At 38.2% G+C, this 24,707-nt stretch overlaps 1 protein-coding gene across 1 annotated transcript in view; it reads left to right on the forward strand.

Annotated features, from left to right (window-relative positions):
- The window catches only part of BMPR2 (bone morphogenetic protein receptor type 2), a 110,979-nt gene that overhangs the window by 36,128 nt on the left and 50,144 nt on the right, over positions 1-24,707 (forward strand). The window contains exons 2-3 of the mRNA XM_076342382.1: positions 20,128-20,301; positions 21,618-21,797. Coding sequence (XP_076198497.1) covers positions 20,128-20,301; positions 21,618-21,797 — 354 coding nt within the window. The remainder of the gene's footprint in view (positions 1-20,127; positions 20,302-21,617; positions 21,798-24,707) is intronic.

The raw sequence follows: 24,707 nt of genomic DNA on the forward strand, positions 1-24,707 counted from the left end.
TGTTTCCCTCCATTATTTATTTTCTTTTCTGAGAGAGAATTCATACTGCCCTGTTTTCCTATTCTTGAATCCTTTGAGAGATGTGCCAAGGAAGCCCAAGTATTTGGGGTCAGCTAGGAAATGGTTTTTCTTCCACTCATAAGAACCGAGCCATCTGTCAGCTACGGCAGAAACTTGTGATAAGAACCAGAGACAGTATTCTTTGATGTATTGGTACTTGTTTCCATTTACGTGAACTGGAGGACAAAGGGCTGAATCTCCAGGGCATAACGATGTTACTAGTACATAACCATATTGCTGTTTGGAAATCAAGGCTTGGAAGAATCCTGTAAATGCTGGCATCTATGACTGCCATAAGCAACAGTAAATTGCTTGTCTTTCCTTGCACCGTACTCCTGCCGCTTCATTCAGGCCAGGAAGGTGCAAAAAGGAAGGTGCAATAAATATTAGAAGTTCACCCTGGAACTGAGGGATGCCTTCTGCAAACTCAAAAAGGGATTAGACGAGCTGGATGAATGTCGTCTTAATTATTTTTCAGAGTAGGGGCCAAGCCAGAGAATCTATCAGGAATTTTCATTGTTTTTTCTTCCATGTGTTTTTGGCAGTGGGAATACAATGGAGAACTGATGCATTTTGATGGAATGTTAATTTTTACTTGAATGTTATAATGGCAGTTATAGTTCGTGGTGGTACCTGAAAAGATCTTTTGGTTGTTCTTGCTTCCATTAATGCTGAATTTCATGCAGAACAGTGGAACCAATGAAAAAAATTCACAATGATCTGTCATTCATCCCTGGATGGCTGTATTAAAAAAACCAGAAGCCAATGGTGCCTTTACTCCAGTCTTCTGTCTTTTCCTAGAGGTAGAACAACCCTGGATTAGTTTACAATCTCCATAGTACTTTTTTTTTATTATTGCTATTATTATTTTCTAAGATTTTGATTCAAGGGTACACAGCCATTTCTACAAATTGCATCCAGGTAGTTAGGCAGAGTTGATAGGCAGCAGGTACAGTGAAACATTATGAAATACTCTGAATGCAGTGTAGTGAGTCAAAGAGCTGGGCTACCAGAGAAATCTTCTGTGAAGGGTGGAATTCTGGCTCTACTGAAATGTATGGCAAAACTGCTGCTGACTTTAATGAGGTCAATCCTTGGGTTATAAAGGGACTTGAATAAATACGTTGCGTAATTCTTTTCTTGTTCTAGTGACATTTCACACAGGCATTTGGGTGCAGATGTCATTATATTGTTTGTTTTATTTGTTTTCAGAACTGCGAAAATAGGTGAATTTATCCGAGTCTGTGTGGTCTTTGCAAGAGCAAATTCTGCGGCAGATGTCCCTGCTAGTCTTTGGAGGCTTTGTAGGAGAGAGAGGCACCTTATAAAAGCAAGATAGACATGGCATTTTGCTCCATCTGGAATCTGAGTGTGTTGCATCAAGGAAGCTTCAGGAGCTGCAGTTGCTATAGTGATGCTTGCAGTGATGTTTTTCAGTACTTATTTTCTTTGAACACATATAAAAAGTAAAGCTTAAGAAAATAAAAATTTACAGCCTCAGACTCATTTAGCTTTAAATGGTGGCTTATGTGGAATCTTTTAAATCAATTTACGCATATCAAGAAAACTGTATAAAATGAAAAGAATGTCTGTTCTGTTCATGCGACTGCCAAGAGTAAGTTTTGGTTTTTAGTAGACAAAATTCTTGATTCTTTTAAGATACTGCATGTGCCAGCGTAGGATTAGTGTTAGTGTATGCTTCAGCAGAAGGTGATGGGGGTGTGCGTGCATAGATCCCATAGGATTCAATTGTTTGTAATGCTTTATGAACAGACGCTGCTGTGAGGAGCTTATGTCTGATTTTAGATTAAAACACAGCAAGACATTGCATGTTACACTTCTTCCATTTCCTCCTCTGTTCCACTCCCCAAGACCACTGGTCTTGGTTGGGAAGCTGGTCCAGCTGTGCTGAAGAGGAGCAGAGAGACCTCTGCAGTGTTTCTCGGCTTCTGCCCTGACATCATCTGACTCTAACGCTGTTATTTGGCACTTGACTGGAATTTAACAACTTCAGACAATTTAAATAAAGTGCAAATGGTTACATGTGTATAGTAAAAAGTTGTAAAAGTGAGAAATGTGGACTAGATCTGGTGCTAGGACAAGCTCTGGCAGAATTGGGAGCATCCTGCTTGCTAGAGCACCTCTGAGAGCTGCTGTGCTGGTATTAAGTAGGAGGCACTTTACTACTTAAAAGAAAGTAAACTTTCTTTTCCTTGTAAAATCTCTTGTGTCTAATAAGCACCTTTTCTTTCCGTTAGAGCAGTTCTGGTGTCTCTCACCTCTACCCAGCATGCTTTCATTGAACTCTTAAGAAATTAGTATCCATGAGTTCTTTACTTTTCTGTCAAATTTGGTTGAAAATAGCAAGTGAGCAGTGTTTTATTGCGGCGGTAAAGGAGGACAGAGCCTAAAAAAAGAACTTTTGCTCTCTCATCATCTGGTGTCTCTGGGTTATAGAGCAGACCTGGTTAAGGAGGGGATTGACAAATTTTTGTCTGGGTAGGAACAAACCAAGATGGGAGAAATCTCCACTGCCATCCATTCTTACTGTAGCACCATGCCCATCTGTTGGTGAATGCATACAGGCCCGAGCTCTTACCATTCTCTTTGTGGGTTTGGCTAGCAGGCTCACCAGCGGTCACCAACAGTGGGTGCTCATGCCAGTCGCATTACTGTAGCCCTGAGAGGCCTCTAGAATGTCTTCACCTTCCTTCCCCCAAATTCTGGAGTTACACAAGTGTTATCCCATAAAATGTGAGAACGAATTATGTCCCCTGTATAGGGATTTTGATAAGTTCTTTGTAGTAGTAGGCAACATGACAATAACTGGGACAGTTTTGATCTTTCTTATTTTAATATTTTTGGTACATCCTTGGATGAAAGCATGAGTTGGTTCCTGTCCCAGTTTATTTATAGTCAGAATAAAGACACAATATAATGACTCAGGGTAAAAAATGCCAGAGTGTGGAGGTCAGGTCACAGGCTGAAGAATGCCAAAGATAGTCACAATGGAGCCATGTAGTGCATCAGCTTAATGCATGTGTTAATATGGGGGTTTTGTTGATACTTTTTTTAATGGTTAAAAAAAGGGGAACTAGTTTCTTCATTGTGGACATATATTGTGGTAGAAATGAATTTCAGCACAAGCTTGGATGAAGACAAGAGAGTGACTTTGACTTGGCAGCTGCTCATAGGAACTGTGCTGTACATATAGAGAATGACCTAGAAAAGGTATATTGGTGCTTATGGGAGAAACTGGCATCTGCTATCAAATGCATCATGGGGGGAGCAGGCAAAGAAATAAGCAGATTGAAAAAAAAAAAACAAAACAATGAGAGACTGAATGCCATAGGACTTTGAAAGGGAAGATGGGATGTATAATGAAGCATTAAGGGGAGAAATAGCAAGAAAGACAGAGAACCTTACTGCTTGAGAGGTGCCAAAGGGACATTGAAGGGAGCATAATAACGAACTCTGCGCTGGGGAAAACCTACCTATGACTTTAAATGTTGTGGGACAGATTCTGCGCTCACTGTTTCAGTAGTTTTTAAAGTCCAAGTACTACTATTACAAGGATGGTATTTTATGAGTAAACTCTACTCAGTGTATTTGGAGATTGCCGAATTTCATCGTACTTGTATTGTCTGTATTTTTCAGTTACAAGTTAGTTATTTTGCAAAGCCTGCGAACTGTCATGTCTTGTTAACATTCTCCTGAAATGTTGAAAGTACCCTCAAATTTGATTTTTCATATAGAAAAACCAATTGTTTTTGTTTAAGACTTTATTTACATTTTTCCTTTGCTTCCTTATTTGGCTTTGTATTGAATCGAAAGAACTTCAGCTGAAGGGAATGGTGGCTTTCTGCTGAAAGACTTACTTCTGTAGTTTAGGTACTCATTCATTGGGTAGAGAAAGCTTAGTCGTGACTGAAATAAATTCCTCATTTTTCATCCATAGAATGCTCCTTTCCTTCCATGACTGGCGGTCACTGGCTTGCTGTCACTGATGGGAAGAGTTCCACATTTCCTCTGTTGGACTTTCTTCATTTTCCTTTGCTATTACCCTACAAAGATAACCTGGCCTGCATTTTTGTTTTCTTGTTTTGTGTTCTGTTCTCCTCTTTACAGAGAAGAGAACTTATGTATCTGCCAACATTTTCATTATTTTACTTCCAATTTTGCATTGATACCCATGTCGTACGTCCTTATGGTCCAGTGTTCTCAGAGCGCACTTACGTCATACTAATTGGGGGGGTGAGGGGGAAAGGATTAATGAAGCTGAGCATGAGCTGCTTTTTTTCTCCTCTGTAAAATCCGACTGCTTCTGTTGTTGGGAGCTTCTTCACTTTAATTTCTGTTTTCTGGTCCCTGAATAGTACAGTGACTGGGTAACATTAAAACCCACATCAATCAAAGTATTTCCTGTTTTCTCATCCTCATTGTCCTCAGTGATGTGCAACTACGATTTAGAAAAAACAAGATGTAATGGAAAATACAGCTCTTAAAAATAAAGAAGCCAAAGAAGGTGTGAATGAACTCTTAGCAATCTTTACTTGGGTGGATGGATAGGGAGGAGGATTTCAAGAGCTTTTATATAAGGGTGAAAAAGGCTTGCAAACCTGAGAGGTTTACCTTTCAGTACTATAGGATAGAGACAGCATGCAAGATTTGGAGAGTAACCACATTGTAAACAAAGAAGCTGAGGATAAAACTATGGTAAGCTTCTTTTCTTTAACTACTCTGCCTCATTCAGACAGAGCATTTGAAAACTGTGAATGGCTGTTATTTCATCTCCTACAGAGGATGTTCAAAGACCTTTAAATCCCCAGAAGGTGAGGGAAAGAAGACAAACTAGAGAGGAAGCAAGTAAGGGACGAATAATCTATCTAATCTAGAAGCTTTCTGGAAAGCCATGCTTTGAGTAACTGGTGCATATTTATGCTTCTGTAGTTACCCCTGGGCAGTCGGTCCTCTCTTGACTGGCTGTGAAATTCTGACTTTGGCTTCCTCTTCCGAGATACAGAGGCCATATCAATAGCTAGAAACTGTGATCAAGATGATGCTGTTTTTCTCCCGGTACAGGAATCCCAGGATTCAATATATCATTCCAAATGACATAGACCAAGCCAGTGTTAGTCAAAGCAAACCATATGCAGCAAAAAATGCCACATTCATACTTCTGATAACGAGATACAGCTCTACTTTGTCTGCTAAAATGACTTCTTTTCCCAGCTACCAGAGGGATGGACTTAATTGATTACTAGTCTTGGGTTTGCTTCAGTGTCATCTGAAAGGAGTGATGAATGAATTACTACTGTAATTTCCTTCCACATCTGAATTTTCTTTATAGTTAATAAATCTTGAATTTCCTTTATAGTTGTATCAAGTTGGAGTGATGCAAACATTCTCCCATTACCAGTAATGCAACTCGTAGAGATGTTGAAAGAACATGATACTGAAGTGTTATTAAGATGTTAGTAGACAACTAAAGACGTTTCCTGGTTTTTTGGTAAGCAATGCTGTAAACACTTCAGTATCTTGTTAAATGCTGGGTTCTGCTGCTTTCCTGTTTGGTAGCAGCTCAGTCTCCAGTCAGAACAATAATTCTTTCTCATAGCCTTAAGGAGGAAAGTGTTCGGGCATAACAAACTATATGAACACTTTTTAATAACAAAGGCACTTCTTTTATTGAGGGCCATTGGAAGTTTATATTTTGCAAATTTTTCTACACGTGAACTGAAAAGCTATTTGAAAACGTTTGGAAGATAAGCCTGTAACTTCCAAATTGTTCAGTTTTTCTCTTTCCATGATTTTATCCTAGCATCTGATAAGACATGAATTTTGGCATTGGTTTAGTTTTTAGTAAGATTTGGGGAGAAAATTGAAAAGCCAAACCTTCACTGCGCAGCATCATTAGCTCTGAATGGCAGTGTCCTGTAATTCTCTTCACTTCTTGATTTTGTCAGGCTTTACTGTAAATGTAGTTTATAACTTCAGATTTTCTAAAACCGCATGCAATTTGTATTCCATAAGTTCAATTTTTTTATGTATAATAAATAAAATAATGAGTTAATATCACATTATCCTGCTATACCCTTTTCTCTGGCAACAATGGAATATTCCTGAAAGCACTTTCCAAGTAAGCTAGCTGTCTACAGTCTATGATAATCAGCTGTAATGGCGCATAGGCAGCTGGTTTGCTAATCCTTTGATTGCAGTATTAGTTTGTGTCAGAGATTCTGAAAACCTGTCTGATCCTGTAAATGTGTTTAGTGAATATTGTAGAATAAATTATATCTTGCCTGAAGACTCTAAAACACACATTCAAGTTATGAGTTGTGTATTTTCACCGTGCTTGTGGATTTTTTCCCTTTTTTGGTAGCTGTGTTTATGTTAAAAGAAAAAGACATGTCTCTTCTAAAACTGTTTAGCAAAAAAATTGGACTTAAATTCATTTAACATTGGAAGGATTTGTATTTTAATCACCAGAAATTGTTCTCATCTGGCTTATCACCATATCAAGTAATTCAGGCTCGGATCAGGTTCTCTTATTTAGAGAGAGATTGCAAATAGGATTTCCATTATACAAATCTATTAAAAAGAATGGGAAGCCTACTTTGTATGTATGTATGGCTTATTTAAAATATCCAATATTCTGTACAACACTATTTTTGATAAAGAAACATAACTTTAATAATGTATGTGCAAACATGATTGGTTTTCCATGTTATAATTTAATTTTCATAAATTAGAGCTAGTTTGCTAGAAGATAAGTACATGAATTAATAAACCTGATCTGAATTTCTTTAAAGCTGCTATTTAAATGTTTACTGTGTTACATTGCTTTCTAATGTTTCTAGTTCAAATTAAAGAGAAAAACTTAGCTTATTCAGTTCATAAATAGTAACATTCTCAGTAGTGGTTGACATAGTTCTTGGTCATAGTTTTTTTTCTAGAGACACCTAAACCAACTAACTAATATTTGTTCAGTGTCCCTATAATAAATATATATAAAACTTTGTGCTTTTGAAATTCTAAAGTCTTTCAAAAAAGGTGAAAATGTAGGGGGAAAGAAACCTCTTTACTGGTAAATTCAGCCATTGTGAAGCCTCTACATTTTTTTTCTTTGTTAGATGAGATTTGTCTTTGTTCCTTCCTTATTAGTCCCAAATGCCAAGATGCTATTTGTGCTTATTTCCTGCCCATAAAGTATGTCTGATTCAGAAAAAGCGTGAACTCTAAAAATCGTGGACTGAAGTGTTTATCATATCTATGTCTGTGGTAGAGACCTACAGTGTGCATGAGGAAGCCCCCACGCAGTCTGGCTCTGTGCTCACCCCTGGAACAGCTGGTTGGTGGGTTAGGCTTGCTAGTGACCCGAAGAACCTGATGTTTTCTGCTCACACTACCTGTTTTGTCTTGTGAGGTGTTTTAACCTGTGCTACCTGGGGTACATATATAGGGTGAGGAGTTAAGATGGTCTTTCGAGCATAACTGTAGTCATCGTCCTCAGGTGTGTAATGCAAAATGTTAAGCAAGTTGATTACAGCCTTTTCTTTGAGTGTCTATATTTTGGGAGTGCTCTCTTCCATGTTTCCTGTCATTAGCATCAACAAAGATCATTAAAAACAATCTTCTGCTGTTTAAAATTTTTTTTGTTTCCTTGTCCCCAGAAGTTTGTTTCTTTGGTGTGACGTACTGTACTTCAGTACATGAAAGCCAGTCCTTGAAACAAAAGTGTGTTCAGTAATCTGGGCTTGTCTGCATGTACCAACCATACCCTTTTTAACTGCATAAGTTTGGAAACCAGAAGTTAATGAAGAGCTTGTCTTGACTAGACACTGATTTTTCTGACTACACAGTTTGCAAAAGTTGGCTTTTAGCACCTTCTTAGCTGATGAACTTGTTATTGGTACAACAAAAATTTAAATGGGAAAGAATAAATGCATAAAGAAAATGTATGAATTGATTTTTAAATAGTTCAGTGCTGTGCTCATAAATTTCTAACAAGTTAAGCATTGTTACACCAAGAATATATGAACAGTGACCTCTGTTCAATGGGCTCATAACCTTGAAGTCTAGCAGAAGCAAAAGTCAGTATTTTCTGGTTTTGCCCAGTTCAACAAACACCCATAAATACCTTTAGCTCACAATTGTTTCCATACCTTCTCTCAGTTAAGGAACACAGAGTAGGAGTGTTTGAAGTAGGTCCCGAGTTCCTGCAGCAGCCCACAATCTCTTGCTAGTCCTTGATAATACTCTGTCCCCTGCATGAATTGGCTTTCACCTTGCATTGACTAAACTAATGTGCGTAGGGAGCTGTCATGTTGACCGTGCTCTTGACTCAAGATGATGACGGTTTGTGGGGTATTCTGTGGCATACCATAAAATGCCTTGAAGATAAAGACTTGAGATGTTTTTGAATTTAAACATATATCCTTTGAGGAATTCTGAAAAGGTGAGAGGCTTGGTACCCTCATAAAGCATGTCAGGGTGGAAGCTAGTTTCTGCCTTTTGCTCCTCTTGTCATTTTTTTCAGAGTTTAAGATTTCAGAGCCAAATAGATTATGCTTCTGTAGTCAGTCAAAAGATAATATAACGTGTATTACTGAGGGCAAAATATGATTATGATTTTGGAACTTAATTTCCTCGTAGCTTCAGATCACAGAATGTTTGCCAGTTTTCAAATGTTTCAACATATTGCCAGTAGTGTAAGCTTCCTAAAAATGTTTATAGGAAGAATTTTTGTAATATACTGTAACAGACAGGCTGTATGGGTACTATCTTTCTCCAAATTTAAGCTACTGAAAAGTTTTCAAGAAAATGTTTTAGTAATATACGCAGTAGAAATGGCATCCCTGCTTGCTAGAAAAGTGAGTATATTACATGTGTTAGGGGGAATATCCAGTAACAGACTTTTTTTCCAAGGGAATCTAAAGTAGACTCTGAAATAATTGATTTTGCTCTGGGAAGTTTGTTACATCTGAGTTTGGGGGAGAAATAGCACATCATTTGTTTGCTTTACTGTTGCTTTTGCTGCAGAGTTTCCTGTGTTATTCCATGCAGATACTTCATTTTGACAGCCCGGATAAACAAAAGCCAGATGCTCATACCCAGAGAAAAATCCCTGAACTCCAGTCTAGGGCAAAGATAAAGAATTTGGGCTTTTTCAGTTCTGTGAATAGACACTGGCCACTGGAAAAGATTATGTGTGACTGAGGCTGTGATGATTTCTGTTCTGACGTAATTGCTAAACAGTAACATGAACATACTTACTTTTCTCTGAATGGAGACATAGTCGTTTAGGAAGTGAATAATATAAAAAAAAAAATAAATTGGAAAAATGCTAGGTTTGTTTAAATCCTGTAATATACATATTCATGCTTTCAGAAAATTAAATGGTTTTTTCCAGGAGACCTGGAGAAGTTGGATGTCCAAAATCCCATCAAGTCAGTGAAAGCCAGCTACTTCCTTCCCTATGTGTTTCCAGAAATCTCAGCTTAAATGACCTTTAGCTTGAGTTGGAGTAATACTTAAATAAAGTGGAAGGTATACGTTAAAGCTGGCTTACAAAATACTTTTTGTTGAAAATGTATCATTTTCTTTTGCCCAACATCATGAGTCTGTGAGTAGATTCTTTCTGAGCTGATTCAACTATGTGTAAAGGCTGGAATTCCTGTTTGCTCATGGGGTAAAATAAGCGATGGTTTCATCTTGAGGCAAGAAGATGGTGCAAACTGGACAATGTGATTTGAAGGCACAGAGATGCTTTCTGCCATGTGAACCTCCACAGAAAATCGTCATCTTCAACTTTATTAAAGTTGTGGAAGTTCGAAGATTAATGCAAAAAACAAGCATTTGGAGTAGAGAGTAAATGTTTTTATGCTTTGTACTCCACTAATGTGTTTAGATTAGATTCTCCCTTAAGTGAGTGTTAAACATACTCCATGATTTGACACTTCTACAGTATTTAATGGTTTAATTGTATAAGTTTTATGCGAATTTACTTCTGAACTAAGTCTAAATCGTTGAACTAAGATAATGTTGTTATTTTTTTAACATACCAGCGTGGGTTTTTCACTGCTAGCAAGTGATATATTTATAACTTTCATATTGGACAGATTGATAACCTTCCTCAACTACCTGTTTGTTACATACATTTCATTTTAATTCTGTCTTGTTAAAAATAAATGGTAATTTAGCATAGGGGAAAAAGATGGAAGGAAGAAACCTGCTGAATTAGACAGACTTGTACAATAAAAACAAATGTCCTAACTATGTACCAGCTGAGCACAGCTATAAAAAAATGTTAAGGAAAATGCTGAATCATTGAGGGAGGAAGATTCTTTTTCTGGTTTAGATGTATTAATTCTGGAGGAAATCTTGTAAGGTGGGGGAAGCTCTGATTAGTGGCCAAAGTAGAGGTAGTCAAAGGTCAACTTGTTAGGGCTCTAGTTGAGACTTCAGGACACTTGGTTTTAATTCTGTAGTTTCTCCTTCTCTGACCCTGGCTGAGTCAATGAGATATATCCTCATTACAGATTCAGCTTGAATCTCTTCCCATATCAACTGAAAAATGCCTCAGCATCTTGATGTAAAACCATGAACCAGTATTAGCTCTGTTGGTTCAAATTTGCTTGAAATTCTTGAACTTGTCCCAGCAGATTTTATGCCAGAACACAGGTGTTGCTATCTTTCTTGCCACTATATCTTGTGCTTTTACTAGATGGATAAAATTTTGATTCTGTGGTAATGCCTGATTTGGATGAGGTTTGCACAGCGAGGTGGTTTGGTTGTCCTCAGAAACATTTAGAAGGTTGTGGAAATAAGGCAGTGACACAGTTTATGGGCAGTAAGCTCAGGTATTTTTGCATAAAATCTGGCAGTGGTTGGCAACTACATAATTTGTCGGCTGCTAGCAATAAATCTCTGCCATCCTGTTGCTCTCCTACATGGCTCCTGTTGCTTAAGCTGGGTTCTTCTAAGGTAACACTTCCTTTGAGAGCAAATTTGGGGAAAAGGAGAACAGGGCCTTCACTAAAGAATTTGAGTTGACTATTTACTTTTTGGCCACTCCATACCTCTCTATTTACATTAATTCCAATTCATTAAATTCCTGGCGTGGTGGATGCATCTGGGCAGAGGCGTATAACACTAGTGGGCTGCAAGGAGGGCATGTGTCGGTGGCCCTGTGGCAGTGAGGCTGTGCTAAGAGGGTCAGCACATCCCAGACGGGGCTGAGGGGAAGCCATGGACCGTGTACTGCAGTGGTGCAAGACAGCAATGCCTGGGTGGCAAGTGAAGTGTGAACCTCGTGCATAACATACGAGATACAACACAGCTGCCACACGATCCGGTTGTATTTTATTCATCTAGTGCTAACAGACCACTGGTACTTCAGAATGAAGCTGAAGCACCAACGTACCCAAGTACTGTTGAAGAATACACAGCAGGAAAAGGTTGGCGTCTCTGTTGCTGCTGGTAGTGTTTATCCGCAGGCAACACTGTGTTAGAAAGGGAGTAAGGAGAGAAAAGAGATTTCAGATTTACTTGCTTGCTTAAAGGTTAGATTGAGAAGAAGGAAGGACTAAAATGTATCCATGTACAGAAAAAAAAAGACACCTGAATTTTCTAGTCTCATGCTACTTTGATGGAAAAGGGTCTTGTAATGAACATAAATGATTTAGTCATCTGCATGTGCAGTCACTTAATCACTTTGAAATGGGTATCAGTACTAGCAATCATTTTAGTTTTGGCACTAGTTCTCAATCAAAGTCTGGCTCTGTGTAATTGCCAGCATTTGAAACTGCGATGTTACACAGCAAAAGCAGACAAAACCAAAATAATTTTCATCAACGAGGGCTAAGGACATGCAGTACTGTGAACAGATTATTCCAGATTTTAACATTGAGTATAAACTGTAAGGGGTTTATTGTCAAAATACATTTTGCCGTATATTTTGAGGTACATAACAACCTACATAATAGGACATAATAATATGTCCTATAAAATATGAAGTTTATTTCCTGTCTTTTTGTTGGAAGGAGAAGAAAGCTTATGACCACAGATGTACCTTTCTGAAGCATTTTTCTTTACTTTCCTGCTTCCCTCCTGGAAGTTCCTACTGTATTCTCTCTTGAAAATTTCCATTCTTTCTTATTCATGTCTTTAAAATATTAATCTAATGGTTGCGGTTGTGGAGCCCACCTGGAGGACTTCTAACATAGAAGTTTGCTGTAAAGCAATAGGCTGTGCTGTCTGCCCGGCTGAGCGCTCCCTGGCTGTGTGTTGCACTCTGCTGCTCCTGACCGCTTGCTCAAAAAGTCCCTGGGCCATTTCTGGATGGTTTAGATCTTCATGCTCTCATGCCCAATTCTTAAGCAGACAATTTATTTCTCTTCCTGACCAGTCAGTGCAGATCTCTGCTTTGCAGTTGGTCAAACACGCTACAAAGCAGAGTACTGGAAGTGTAAGTACATGGATGATTACCAGCAGTTTGGCTTTTTTCCTCCCAGTCTAAGTTAGTATTAAGGATGGTCTGTCTGTAGAAGAATGACTTCTTTCAAAAGACGTTTGCTTGTGATATATTTTTATATAAGTGTATACACACTTAGAAATATTTGTAATTAAAACCTTTGAGGAGAAAAAGATTAAAAAAGCAGCAGTAGAGTGCTTGCTAAGTGATGATTTCTTCAAGATTCTGTTTCTCTGTATATCACGCCAGAATTCAGCTATCGGTAGTTGAAAGGATATATTCAAAGGAGCCTCCTGATGTACATTACTTTAATCGCCTTCCTTTTAATAGTTTGCATTATGAAGACACGTGCTATCTCATAACCCTGCCTCGAGGGCGATGATGTTTCCCCATACTGTGTAAATAAAAGACCTCCACAGAGAGCTGACAGGGCCAAAAGAAAACAGGTTTTGTGTCTATGGCTGTTCTGATGAAAATCTCACTAATTCAAAGGACAAGTTACAGAAAAAAACCTATAATCTTTTCCAAAAAACTGTTGCAGCCTAATGAGGTTCCCAGCTGAACGTATGGCGGCCTGTATTTAAAGAAAGCCCATTACAGGCAAACAAATGCTCAGAAACCTTTTTCATTTTTTGTCTTTTTTCAAGTCTTCACCTATGTGGTCATGAAGGTAGTTGGGCATAATTACCAACATGCTACCCATGTATGTGGTCTGTGACTGTTAGCTCAGATTCTTTTATTCGTGACTGTTGCGTCACGAAATGTATTGCCTGGCATTAATCATAAAGTGGCAAATGTTTGTTTGTTTATTTATTTATTTTTAATCCTGACAATTAGAACATGGAGTAGAATAATTCTTTGTAGCATTTGAGTAACATTTGAGTCCTTTTTCCTTCCTTTCCCCCTCCCTTTGCACTTGATGCAAATTCCATGTACTGCATTGAATAGATGTAAGGTCAGGAAGCGTTGATTGAGTACTAATGGAACTGACTTCCTATGCTATTAATGAAAACATGACTCATGTTCTAAGGATTTGCAGTTGGATTCCTGTAACTTTGGGTATTTCTGTTGTAATTGTTTTCAGTAATTATGTTTTCCTAGAACACAAAATGATCACGAAAGAATTAGTATATTAAAAGCAATTACAGCATATTCATTTGTTTAAACTCATCCTAGCACAGATGAATCGTATATTCATAGCACACAAGATTTCTGACACAAACAGTAGATACACTTGTAATTTTCTTTTGATCTTTGCTGTCCAGAAATATCTTTAGCGGGGAATGAAGGCAAATATTCAAATAGTAAACATATCTCAGGGTGTTTTTGTAGCAAACCACTACAAACATCCAGAATTCACGTATTTGTGTGAATCACTTCTCTGTTCCTGAGCAGTTGGAAATAGCAGTGCGATTACAGGGAGAAAATACTGAAAACATCAATATAGTATTTCTCCTATAACAACTTGTTTTTTCAGCTCTTTTTGTCGATGGTAGAACTGATAAACGCTAAGATTGTAATCAAATCAAAACCTGAGCCACATGCCAAAAGGAAATTCCTGAAGCCCTGGTGCTTTTTCTTGAGGCTGTGTATTGGCATGGGGATGACCTCCATGTCTCCAGAGCACTGCGGCAGTAAGAGTGAGCCGCAGGATGGACTTGGGAAAATACGGGCAATTCCCAGTTCCTTTATGATTTCAGGAAAGTAATTTAACGTCATCTGTTTCCCCATTCTCCTTTCAGAATATGACAATAAGGTTTCACAATCTGCTTCAAGTCTGTTAATGTGCGTGTGGTGATCAGACGCACCAGTAATAGCAGCCAAGCAGGAAAGCTGAGAACATTTAATGTTTCTTAGATTACTTCTTGAAGCACCCATACTCAATTGTAACGCTGCTCATGTTTTAAGCATATTTTTGAAACTGGACAGTAAAGTGTATTTTTATATAAATATAGGTGTAAAATGGGCTGGAGAGCAACAGAACTAATTTTGGTTTTTTTTCTGGTTTATGATAGGGAGGTGAAGAGCTTGCCCCGCTCTCGCTAGTTTTTCCCTTGGTAGAACTTCTGGGAATGGTGCCTTTCCTTCTTGTCTTTGTTGGAAATCTGTGCTGGGTGGGAGAACGGAAGTTTGAGTTCATTTTATTATTTTTATTGAATTACTTTGACATAGTTTGTCTGGTACACAAGTTCAAGAGGAATGGAAAACAGGCATTTCATTATAAATCCTTCACGATTTGTTGTTCAGGTTTTACTTTCTGTCCTTTTCAATGTCAGCCTATCTGTCGCTACTACAGTTGTCTGTAGTAGCAAATGTTTCAGTGGCGTATGACATGTAAGCATTCAATTGCCATTTGTTTGTTTCAAAATCTCTCTCATAGTCTTTCATTAAAGGTGAATTAGAAAAGACCTGAATGTATAATGAGTTCTATTTGATGAACAAATATAGTTTACTATGAAATTTACCTTATAAAGATAATAAAAGTACCAAAAGTCCTTCTCTTACTTCTTCTATGTTGTGAAAGAAATAATAAATAGATGTTTTCCAGTTTTGGAGGTGGCCTTTAATGTGACTTTCTCCTTTTCTTAGTCATAATTTCCATGTTTCTAAAATTACACTTTTGTCACGTACTGATTTAACCAGATAATTGCATTTAAGTACAGTGAACTATCCAGAGCTGTCCACTCCCAGTCCCCCACCAAAAAAGAGAAGTTGCTCATTTGATTTAGTAGATTTATAATCTTTGGGGGAATACATGCATCTTTGGCATTTTTTTCTGTTTGTTGTGCTTTAGCCCTAATGATGAAAGAGTTATTATAGACTTACACTTTTATAGAGAAACTGCAATCCAAATTAATTTTAAGGATTTTACTGCAGTTATGTTTGTGATGCTTAACTTGTGCAGGAGTAATGAGATGGATAGCTCGAAAGGGCCTGTAAAAGAGTTGAAACAACATGATTTCTTTTAGTAAGAGCAGGGCTCTGAAAGATTACTTCAGCCATGCAGCAGATGTCCTGTGAAGCCTGTGCTGCCACTTATTTTGGTGCTAGGTCTTGGTTTTGTTTATGTGCTGGGACATTTCATGTCTGGGCGAATATACTGTATAGCTTGATCTGTAAATGGCTTCTGCATTTTGCCGATTTGAGGATACACTGCTGGTATCCTCAAATGCACCATCCCCTGGTGCATCTTGGGTCTGTGAAATCTGTAAGGAAAGGAGCGCTGCACAATGAGCTGTTCATAGGTCCTTAATATCTGGTGAGCACATCTGTCTGCAGGGGCTTTGCCCTTCATTTTTCTGACATAGGTAGCAAATGAACTGGATTTATCAAGTGGATCCGTTAAAGAGCCTCAGTCTTCATAAGATAAATAAGTTATTTATTAAACAACAAGAGCGATTAAAATAAAGGTCTTAACATTAAGGTATTTCCTTGGGTTTGGATCTATTTGAACTGAAGACAAACAGGAGAATCCAGTAGTTCTATTATTTTGCCTGCCTTGGAGACAAAAAAAAGCAGGTAGCCTAGCTGAGGAATATCGTTTTTCTGTCTGGTTGCTGCACACTGAGTGCCTTGAGACCTGTGTCCTGCAAGAATCACAGAATAGTTGAGGTTGGAAGGGAGCCCTGGAGGTCATCTTGTCCAACTCCCTGCTCAAGCAGGGTCACCTAGGGCCGGTTGCCCAGGACCATGTCCAGATGGCTTTTGAATATCTCCAAGGATGGAGTTTTGGAAGAAGCAGCTATGGAATTGTTACCACCTATGCTGCTATAGAGAGCGTTAGTGGCTGCCCTTTCACATTGCAGGTGCAGAGCTCCCAAGGGACAGGTAGATGCGTTTCAGCTCTGAATGCACCATGCATAGCTGCTGGCTCCCATGATGACTGAAAACTGACATAAAAGGTCATCCATGAGGAACATGGAACACATGTAAATCCAAATGAACAACAATATTTTACCTTGAAGGGCAAGATTTCTGTTGAAATAGGTAAAGTTTAGAACAGGCATCCCAGCACTTCTATGTGTTTTTGTAGTAGTATCTCCATGTCTTTTGGGGAAGGTTTAAAGCATACTCATCTAGGCTGGAGGTTGCTTTCGAGGCCTGACTTAGAAGTATTGCAATACTAAATGTTTTTAGAGCTGACTAGTTTCCACTGCCTGGAAGAAGGAAACCTTACTGCCAAATTCCCAGAGCAGGAATGTGCCGAAATCATGCAAAGAAGTTGAAGCGGCTCATCTATTCTGTTGTTCTTCAAGATGGTTTCTGGACATCTGAATGCCCTACCCAATTTTCTTCGGCATTACAGCTTCAACAATGAACCTACAGAGGCCATAGAGAAAAATAAAGTAGCTTTTGTTATGTGTCCCCTGTTCTCCAGATGTTCAATGCCGTCAGGGAAGGGGCAGGGGTCAGCAGAGTATTGCTGTGGGTACTGCTCCCACAGGGGTTGTACTACTCTAAGTTATAATCGAAGCAGGAATGTGCAGTGATCAGCATGAAAACTCTAGTTGTTGGGTGAGTAACCTTTATTTTTTGTTGGAAAAGTTTCCCACTGAGATCATCTGACATTAAGTTGTGGCAAGTTAACTTGCATTTTTATTAGTTTGCTAGAAAAATGATAAAGATAGACACTCGGGTTGCTAGCAAGGGTGTTGTACTTTCTCATGCTTGTCCCCTCCTCCCCTCTGCGGGTATTCTTATAGGGCAATACATTTTTTTTAAATCAGAAAAGCCTTTGGTAGCAACTGTTACTTTCTGTAGTGTATGGTTGGACAGCATCTAGCATGATGGTTAACAACTTTTATTTTTTCAAGTACCTTCTGCATGTTCTTGCCTCTCAACCTTGATCCTAAGAGATTTATAGAAGGTGAAAAGACCAGAAAAGTAGGCAATTAAAGCTGTCTGTGTCTCTGGAGCACAGACATGATACATGTAACTATATAGTTCTGAGTAGAAAGCAAAAACAAAAGGGTTTTTTTTTCTTCCATTAGTTCAGAGGTTAAAAGATTTATTTATTTATTTATTTTTAACCTATTGAGGTTAAAGTGGACTTTCCTGGAATTACTTTTTTTTTTAACCACAGGTTTTTGATAAGGAAACCAAATCTGTGTGGCTGTTTTATAAATTCTGTTATTTTAAATTTATTTTTCACAATAAAGGCAAATTATGAAAGGGCTTATCTTGCAGCAATTTGAGCATTCTGTAAACAACCAGCATCTCAGATGACCTTAGTCCTGCTCAGCTATCACATGCAACTGATTTTAAAACCTCTGTAGTGTCCGTAGGAGCAGATATGTCGTATTTCACAAGGCCGTACAATTCTGTCCCATTCTCTCTTAAAACTTATAGTTCCGTGGTAATTTTTTTTTTCTCCTTTCGATTTTCAAAAAGTTAGTTAGCTCCAGTTCTCTTACGGCAGTGGAGTACTGTCCTTTCATACATTGTTTCTTGGCCAGTCCCATGTCATGGAGCAGAGAATGCAGGACAGATGCTTCACGCCTGGCATACTCAGCTGTTCCTGAGAATAAAACTACTACGTGCGACTGGCAAGTACTGCTTGAGGCAGCATATGCTAGCTGTTAATGTGTGACCTTTTTGTCCTCAGTAACTTGACTAACTCTACTCATTTAGAAAGAAAAAAAATTAGATACTAAATTTAGGCAACCAAGTTTCTGAATATCAAGCCACTGCTTAATAATAAAAGTATTTATCACTTCAAAACTCTAGTTCCAGATGTAAAGTGTTAATTGTACACTGACCAGTGTGCAGAGAGGTGGGTGAGTAGCATGGACTGCTGGCCAGGTTATTGGAGTATGTGGAGCTGCAAGTGATTGAATTACAGTGGCTTAAGAAGTTCCTGTCTCCTCAGCTGAGAGTTTTACTGCCACTGAGCTGACATGCAGCTCAACTGATTGTACACGCCCTACCAGACCACTAAAAAAATGAGCTAAGTTGTGCTATTTTAATTACTGCTGCCACAGAATATACTGGGAGTCACTGAGAGACTGCTTTTCTGGATGGTGCAGCTATTTATGGTTGTCTCAGCATAAGAGAATTTTGAATTTTGACTCCTTAATGAATGGTAACAGCCTTAGAAGTGCGACGTGTATCTGAGTCTCTTGGTTTGTCTTTCTATTACCCAATCATCTGTGCTGGTGACACAATGGAAGAGTGTTTTTGCAGTAAGTCTGCCTTGCTGAAACATGGCTCTTTGGGGCCAGTGCTGCAGAATGATCAAATAAATAAATTCTCAGTGAGGAGATATTTTTATACATATACAGTACCTTTAATAATTTACAATTATGTATGCTATAATTTTATTTTAAGATCAAAATGTGTTTTCCCAAAAGACCAATCTACTCCACCTGGCATCTTTTCATTACCAATGCTTTCATGGGAGTTAAAGAACCGGATGAAGTCTAGTTGTTGAGATACGTAGTACAAATTCTTACTGCGATTGGATGTTTGCTGAGCTATACTACTGAATAATACTTAAGTGCCTTGTAATTACACACCTAGCTTTCCTTGCGTTTTATAAAATGACTCAAGGGAAGAATGAAAATATTCTAAATATCATATTCACTATAAATGTAGGATTTATTTATCTTGGACTTGATTCCTTTCTGAAGAATTTATTGTTTGAATATGTTTACTCTTCCTAAAGAAAAGATGACAGAGGCATATCAGCATGGTTGAGTCCTTTCATTGAGGTGATATAAACAAAAAAGCAGTAATCATATGGGTAAAACATGTGAGTTCTTAAGATATTAAATTTTTGAAGTTTGTTGATTAAATATTCTTGTAAAAATCAGTATGCTTTTTGTGGGTGGTTTTTGGTTTTGTTTTAATAAAAACCTCAAAGATTTTTCAAGTGATCATGGGTATTTATTTTTGTGCTCTCTTTGTATGTTTGGACATTCCACAGGGAGACTTTGCACGTGGCGTTGCTCCCGTTTACAGGCAGTGTTTCCCAGAACTGCTGGTCAATAGTATGGGTTTTACTCTGCCATTAGTATTTCTGTTGGTGGTCGTTAATGAAGTTGTGTGAAAGAGCCGAAACTGATAGGTTGCTGAGCAAAAAGAAGTAAATGTCAGCACAACGGCTGGATAACGTGTAGAAAAAAGAGGTCAATAGAAAGAGAGTGGAAAAACCCCTTAGAATTAGGTAGGCACTGGGTTGGGTGGCAGTCTGAAAAAGATGATCTTGGTTTAGGATCTGGAAACAATTAAGTAACGTATGCGGTTGCTGAAGAAACCAGCTAACAGTTGCGTAACTTATGCTTGAGGACAAATGATGCAGATGATGGAGACTGTGCAATGAAATTTTTGTTCTGCACCTGTGAACTTCAAACATTTGCACATTCATTTTGAAACATCTGCTGAGGTTTTTTTTGTCCTCTTTATGAAAGTAACTTCGGGATAGACCTCATTTTTATTTCTGATTGTTGGAGTACAGTTTAAAGAACGGATATGTATAATTTAGGATGGTTTTGAATGTAGGTTTCTGGAAGACCTTAATCATCCTTTTACTAAAGTTATTATCTTATGCATAAAATCACTGAAAAAAAATGTTTTCCTTTCTTTGTCTAAAGCTGCGCAGAGTGAGGAGCGGCTGTGTGCATTTAAGGACCCATATCAGCAGGACCATGGAATCAGTGAGAGCCGAATCTCCCAGGAGAATGGCACAATTTTGTGCATGAAAGGTAGTACCTGCTATGGACTTTGGGAAAAAACACGAGAAGGAGACATACATCTTGTAAAACAAGGTATGTAACATTTCAGTGTAAGTGCAGTAGTTTTGCTACTCTTCTCCCTTTTTTTGTGATCTAGCCAGCTGATATGAAGATGCACAGCTGCAAAGCTAGACATTTTGTTTGTGCATTGTACACATGCATAATTTTAAACTTCCCATTTAGCAATTTTAAATACGAACAGAAAGTTTGTTTGAAATAAATGACTTCTAAAAGAGACCAAAGAGATCAATGCACAGTTGAAAAAACACCACTCAAATTGCTTGTTACTTAGGATATCCAGAGGAAGATGGCTTTCTTGAATATATCTCAGTATATGTATTGATGTAATGATAAATTTAAAAAAAGTGTCTCATTAAACAAAAATGTATATTCATATTGATTGGATGCTTGTTTACAAAGGAAATCACAGCTATAGCACAAAACTGTCACATATCAGTAACTTGTCAATTCGCTGCTATTCTGCGGGGAGAGTGATGGTAGGGAGGGGTGAAGGGTCTTGCAGTTGCTGGAGACGTGTTTTGATTACCATTCTCAGGGACTCTGCTCTTGGTTACTTGGATACAAGTTAATGTAGTATAAGGCTGAATGAAAACTGGTATTTACAAATATCCTGTGCAGTTGTACTCAGTGTTGTTGTTTCATGTTTGATCTGGTAATCTGCTGAAAGCAGTCTGGCTGCTCACCTCTGCCCCCACGCTGCCTCTTTCCCTTCCAGACATTTGCGCACAAACTACATTTAACTGCCGTTGACCATACTTGGGAGGGAAGAGTTGCTGCAGGGAGAAAGGGCCTGCATTAACCAAGAAATAAGTTGTGATCCTGTAGAAGAGTCCAGTGATGTTGACAGTGAGGAAGGACAGAATTTTTAGAAATTATGCAAGAAGCACCAAACTATAGATGCAGTCTTGTGGCCTAGCTCTAAGGAGGGGACTAGATCACAATTTCACCTAGACTGTGGGCCAGAGGGGGTGGTAATACTGTCTGTGGTATCAGAGAAATGGGGAATGGCATACTTCTGCTTAGAAGGCTCAAGAAGTCAAGTTTTGTCATATTGAGGTTGACAGCTGGACACCTCTGATGTTGGCCTTAATTGCTGCCCATATTTCTTCTCCTTGGCTGTGGTAAATTCTGAAATAAATTCTTCAGCTTTTGGTTTAAAAGGTGGTAGTGAAGTCAGACAAGCAAATGAAGATAACTGTTTTCACCCCACTCTGTAACATTTAATTAGGTAATGTATGGATTTCTACAGGTGTATTTAGTTGTCCATGTAATAGAATTAATTTTATGCCTCCTTTAAAAAGAATTCTTCAATTTGCCTCTTTTTACAGGTTGCTGGTCTCATATAGGAGACCCACAAGAGTGTCACTTTGAGGAGTGTATAGTTACAACCACCCCTTCCTTGATTCAGAATGGAACATACCGCTTCTGCTGCTGTAGTACGGACTTGTGTAACGTCAACTTCACAGAAAATTTTCCACCTCCTGACCCTACTGATACAACACCTTACAGTAAGTCAGACGTTTCCATCTCTGTCATTTCATGGTTTAAATAATTTAGAGAAAGATCCTTCCTTCATGGTACTGTTAAATGCGAAACCTGTGACTTTTCTATTTATATGCAACAGAAATGGCAACCAGAACAGAGCTTTTCCCTATGAAGTTTGTCACATTTATATATTCCACAGTGCTCTGCAAAGAATGAGTTAAACGCTTACAAGAGAATTGTTTGTATAGGCAATTGCTGAATGCAGATTACATTTTCCAAAATGGTCTCTAATCTTGGGTGCTTTGGTATTTGGATGCCCAACTTCAGAAGCCTGTGGGGATATTCAGAAGGATTCAGACTTCTGTTAAAAACAGGCCAGTAAGTTCATTAACATTATGGTACCTTTGAAAAGTCTGGCCTGTCTATTCAGTCATGGTTCAGAGATAGCTTTGAGCAGTAGAACCGGTCTTATATCAGGCTGTTAAGATTCTCTCCAACAGTCTTACAGTGCTTTGAAATCTGACTTCTTTCTTTTGCATATCTCTGGTAGAGATTAACTTTGGCATAACGTTCAAAGAGTACTAGTTTGAGCAATGTAGTTTTCTTCCAGATTAGATTATCTGTTATTTATTATAAAATCAACATAGCATATGGATCCAAATCAAGGGATCAGACCCCTTAACATCCCATTACAAAAGCAAGATCATGATTAGCAGGCACACTGTTATGCTGTGTTCCAAGAATTAAGAACCTGTAAAGAAGCTGAGTTAGTGGCCTAATCTAAACATTTGGATAGCCTTTTCTAAACAAGAATTGTGAAAGAGAAATTAAATAGCGGCAGGTATGTAAGTGTTTCTGTATGTCAGGAGTTCTTTATCAATTAAAAGTGTTTTATGAAATGAAGATGTCTTTATTTGGATAGTATTTACAGCTATAGAATGCAAAAAGAATAGTTTGTGTTTAGGAATGATTTTTGAATTAACTTAAACTCTAAGATAGTGAAGGTACTGATGCTTTCAAAAGTAGCTGTAGGATGGAGTCTTTGTAAGCAATTTTGGTCAAAATGAGGGCTTGGCATGCTAAAAAAAAAGCAACCTTTTACTGGGAAAGTGTGTACGGTATAAATGGGTAGAGAGTTGATAAGACATGGTGCCTTTTAGCTGGTAATACTATTTGTAGAATCAGTAAACAATCACCATTTGGAATCAGTGTCTGAGCTCAGCACTGTGCAATGCAGAACGTACTCTACTTGATTCTGGTAATAGTCATCTTATTGGGCTCCCCAGATGTGGCTGGAGTTAGTGCTGTGCAGGGGATTTAGACAGGAGGGAAAAAAGGTGTAAAGATTATTCCTTGTCCCTTTCTATCCCCCTAAAATAGGAAGACAAGGTTCCTACAAAATGACTTGTGCTCGTGCTTCTCCAAGGGTAGAAATTACAAGCTGAATTAATTGAGTTATTGGGTGATAAGATCTTCAAATAATTTTTAAGTGGAATTTTTAATACTGAAAGATCTAGCTTGACTTGCAAAGTGAGGGGGGGGGAATTAAATTTGTAACACAGTCCTTAATTCACCCAGCTGTAATTGAGTGCTGCAGCATACATTTCTACTGACTCAAACTATTTTGTATTATTGTGTCACCTTCCATTTTCTTAATACGCAAATTTGGCTTTAGGCATAAGCAAAGTAGGTTGCTGCCTAGCACAGTTGTCTGTCTGCTTTGTCTAGGTTAAGAGATGGAGATTGGCCATTCCAGCAGCAAGGATGGCCTCATTTGCCACTCTGGTGTTTTATTTGTAAAGCTCTACTACTGCTGCATCCAACAAACGTGGGGCTGCTCCTGGCAGTGTAAATCCCATACACCTGCAGCACTGTGGAGGTAGAGGATGTTCTAGGAAGCTGGAAGGGTGAAAAAAGAGGGAGGCTGTGGCACACAGACCCCTGCAACATTACTGACCCCCGTTCCAGGCACTGGGGTCTCCGCGGTCCCTTTCCCAGCCCTCTTGACTCCTTCTGGAACCCATTTTGGCACTGTAAGATTTAGTTTTGCCACCTCAACATTGAGGACAGAATTCTTGCTTTGGCAAAGTTCAATTTTTATGGAATTGTTGGGAAGCTTTGAATTACCCACTAGGTTCCTTACTTGGGCACTCTTCCATCCTTTCTATTAAAGTTGTCAGAATGCTTTAAGGACATTAGTAAGCTTAGCTGCACAGGCTGTGGCAAGCTATGTTACCATATTTTAGATTATTAAATTGAACAGGTCACAATCATATGGGAAATCTTCTGCAGAAGGTTATTTCAGTATAGCCCATGAACTGTAAGAGCACTATTTCATCTGTATTTTTGATAAGGCATTAAAAATGTTTTACATTGAATAGTTCTTGAATGACAGAAAGTAAGGTATGTGGCCTCCTAGAACTGTATTTATGATCCTGTAAATTTCAAAGCAGGTGTGACTAGTGTATAGTTAATTATGCAAAGCCTGATGAATTTAGCCAACGGTTAACTAAGTATGTGTAAATGTTCTTCTGCTGATTTTCAGTAAAATCACCCAGAATAAAAAGTTCCTGGAATAACAAGTGGAAATTCAGCCATAGTTTAAAAACTAACAGAACTTGAAAACACTGCTGATGAACCTAGTCAATTTAAAGCTTCATTATTAAGGAAAATTGTAGGTGTTCTTTTAAAAACGTTTCCTTGCAGCTATATGAAGGATCTGTGGAAACAGCAGAATACTGTTGGGCTCTTGAGCTAAATCCATCCAGAAAAATAATGGAGGAATAAAAAAATTACTTCATACGATCTTTTGGTGCAATTTTTTGTAGGACAATTAACAGTGGTGTATTGAAGGATGTAGCTAGACTATAAATGATTCAAGAGGACTAAAAGTAAGTTAATTAAGGTCTTAATACATGTTATATCTAACAAAT

Source organism: Aptenodytes patagonicus, chromosome 6 (genome assembly GCF_965638725.1).
Source record: "Aptenodytes patagonicus chromosome 6, bAptPat1.pri.cur, whole genome shotgun sequence".
Taxonomy (NCBI): Eukaryota; Metazoa; Chordata; class Aves; order Sphenisciformes; family Spheniscidae; genus Aptenodytes; species Aptenodytes patagonicus.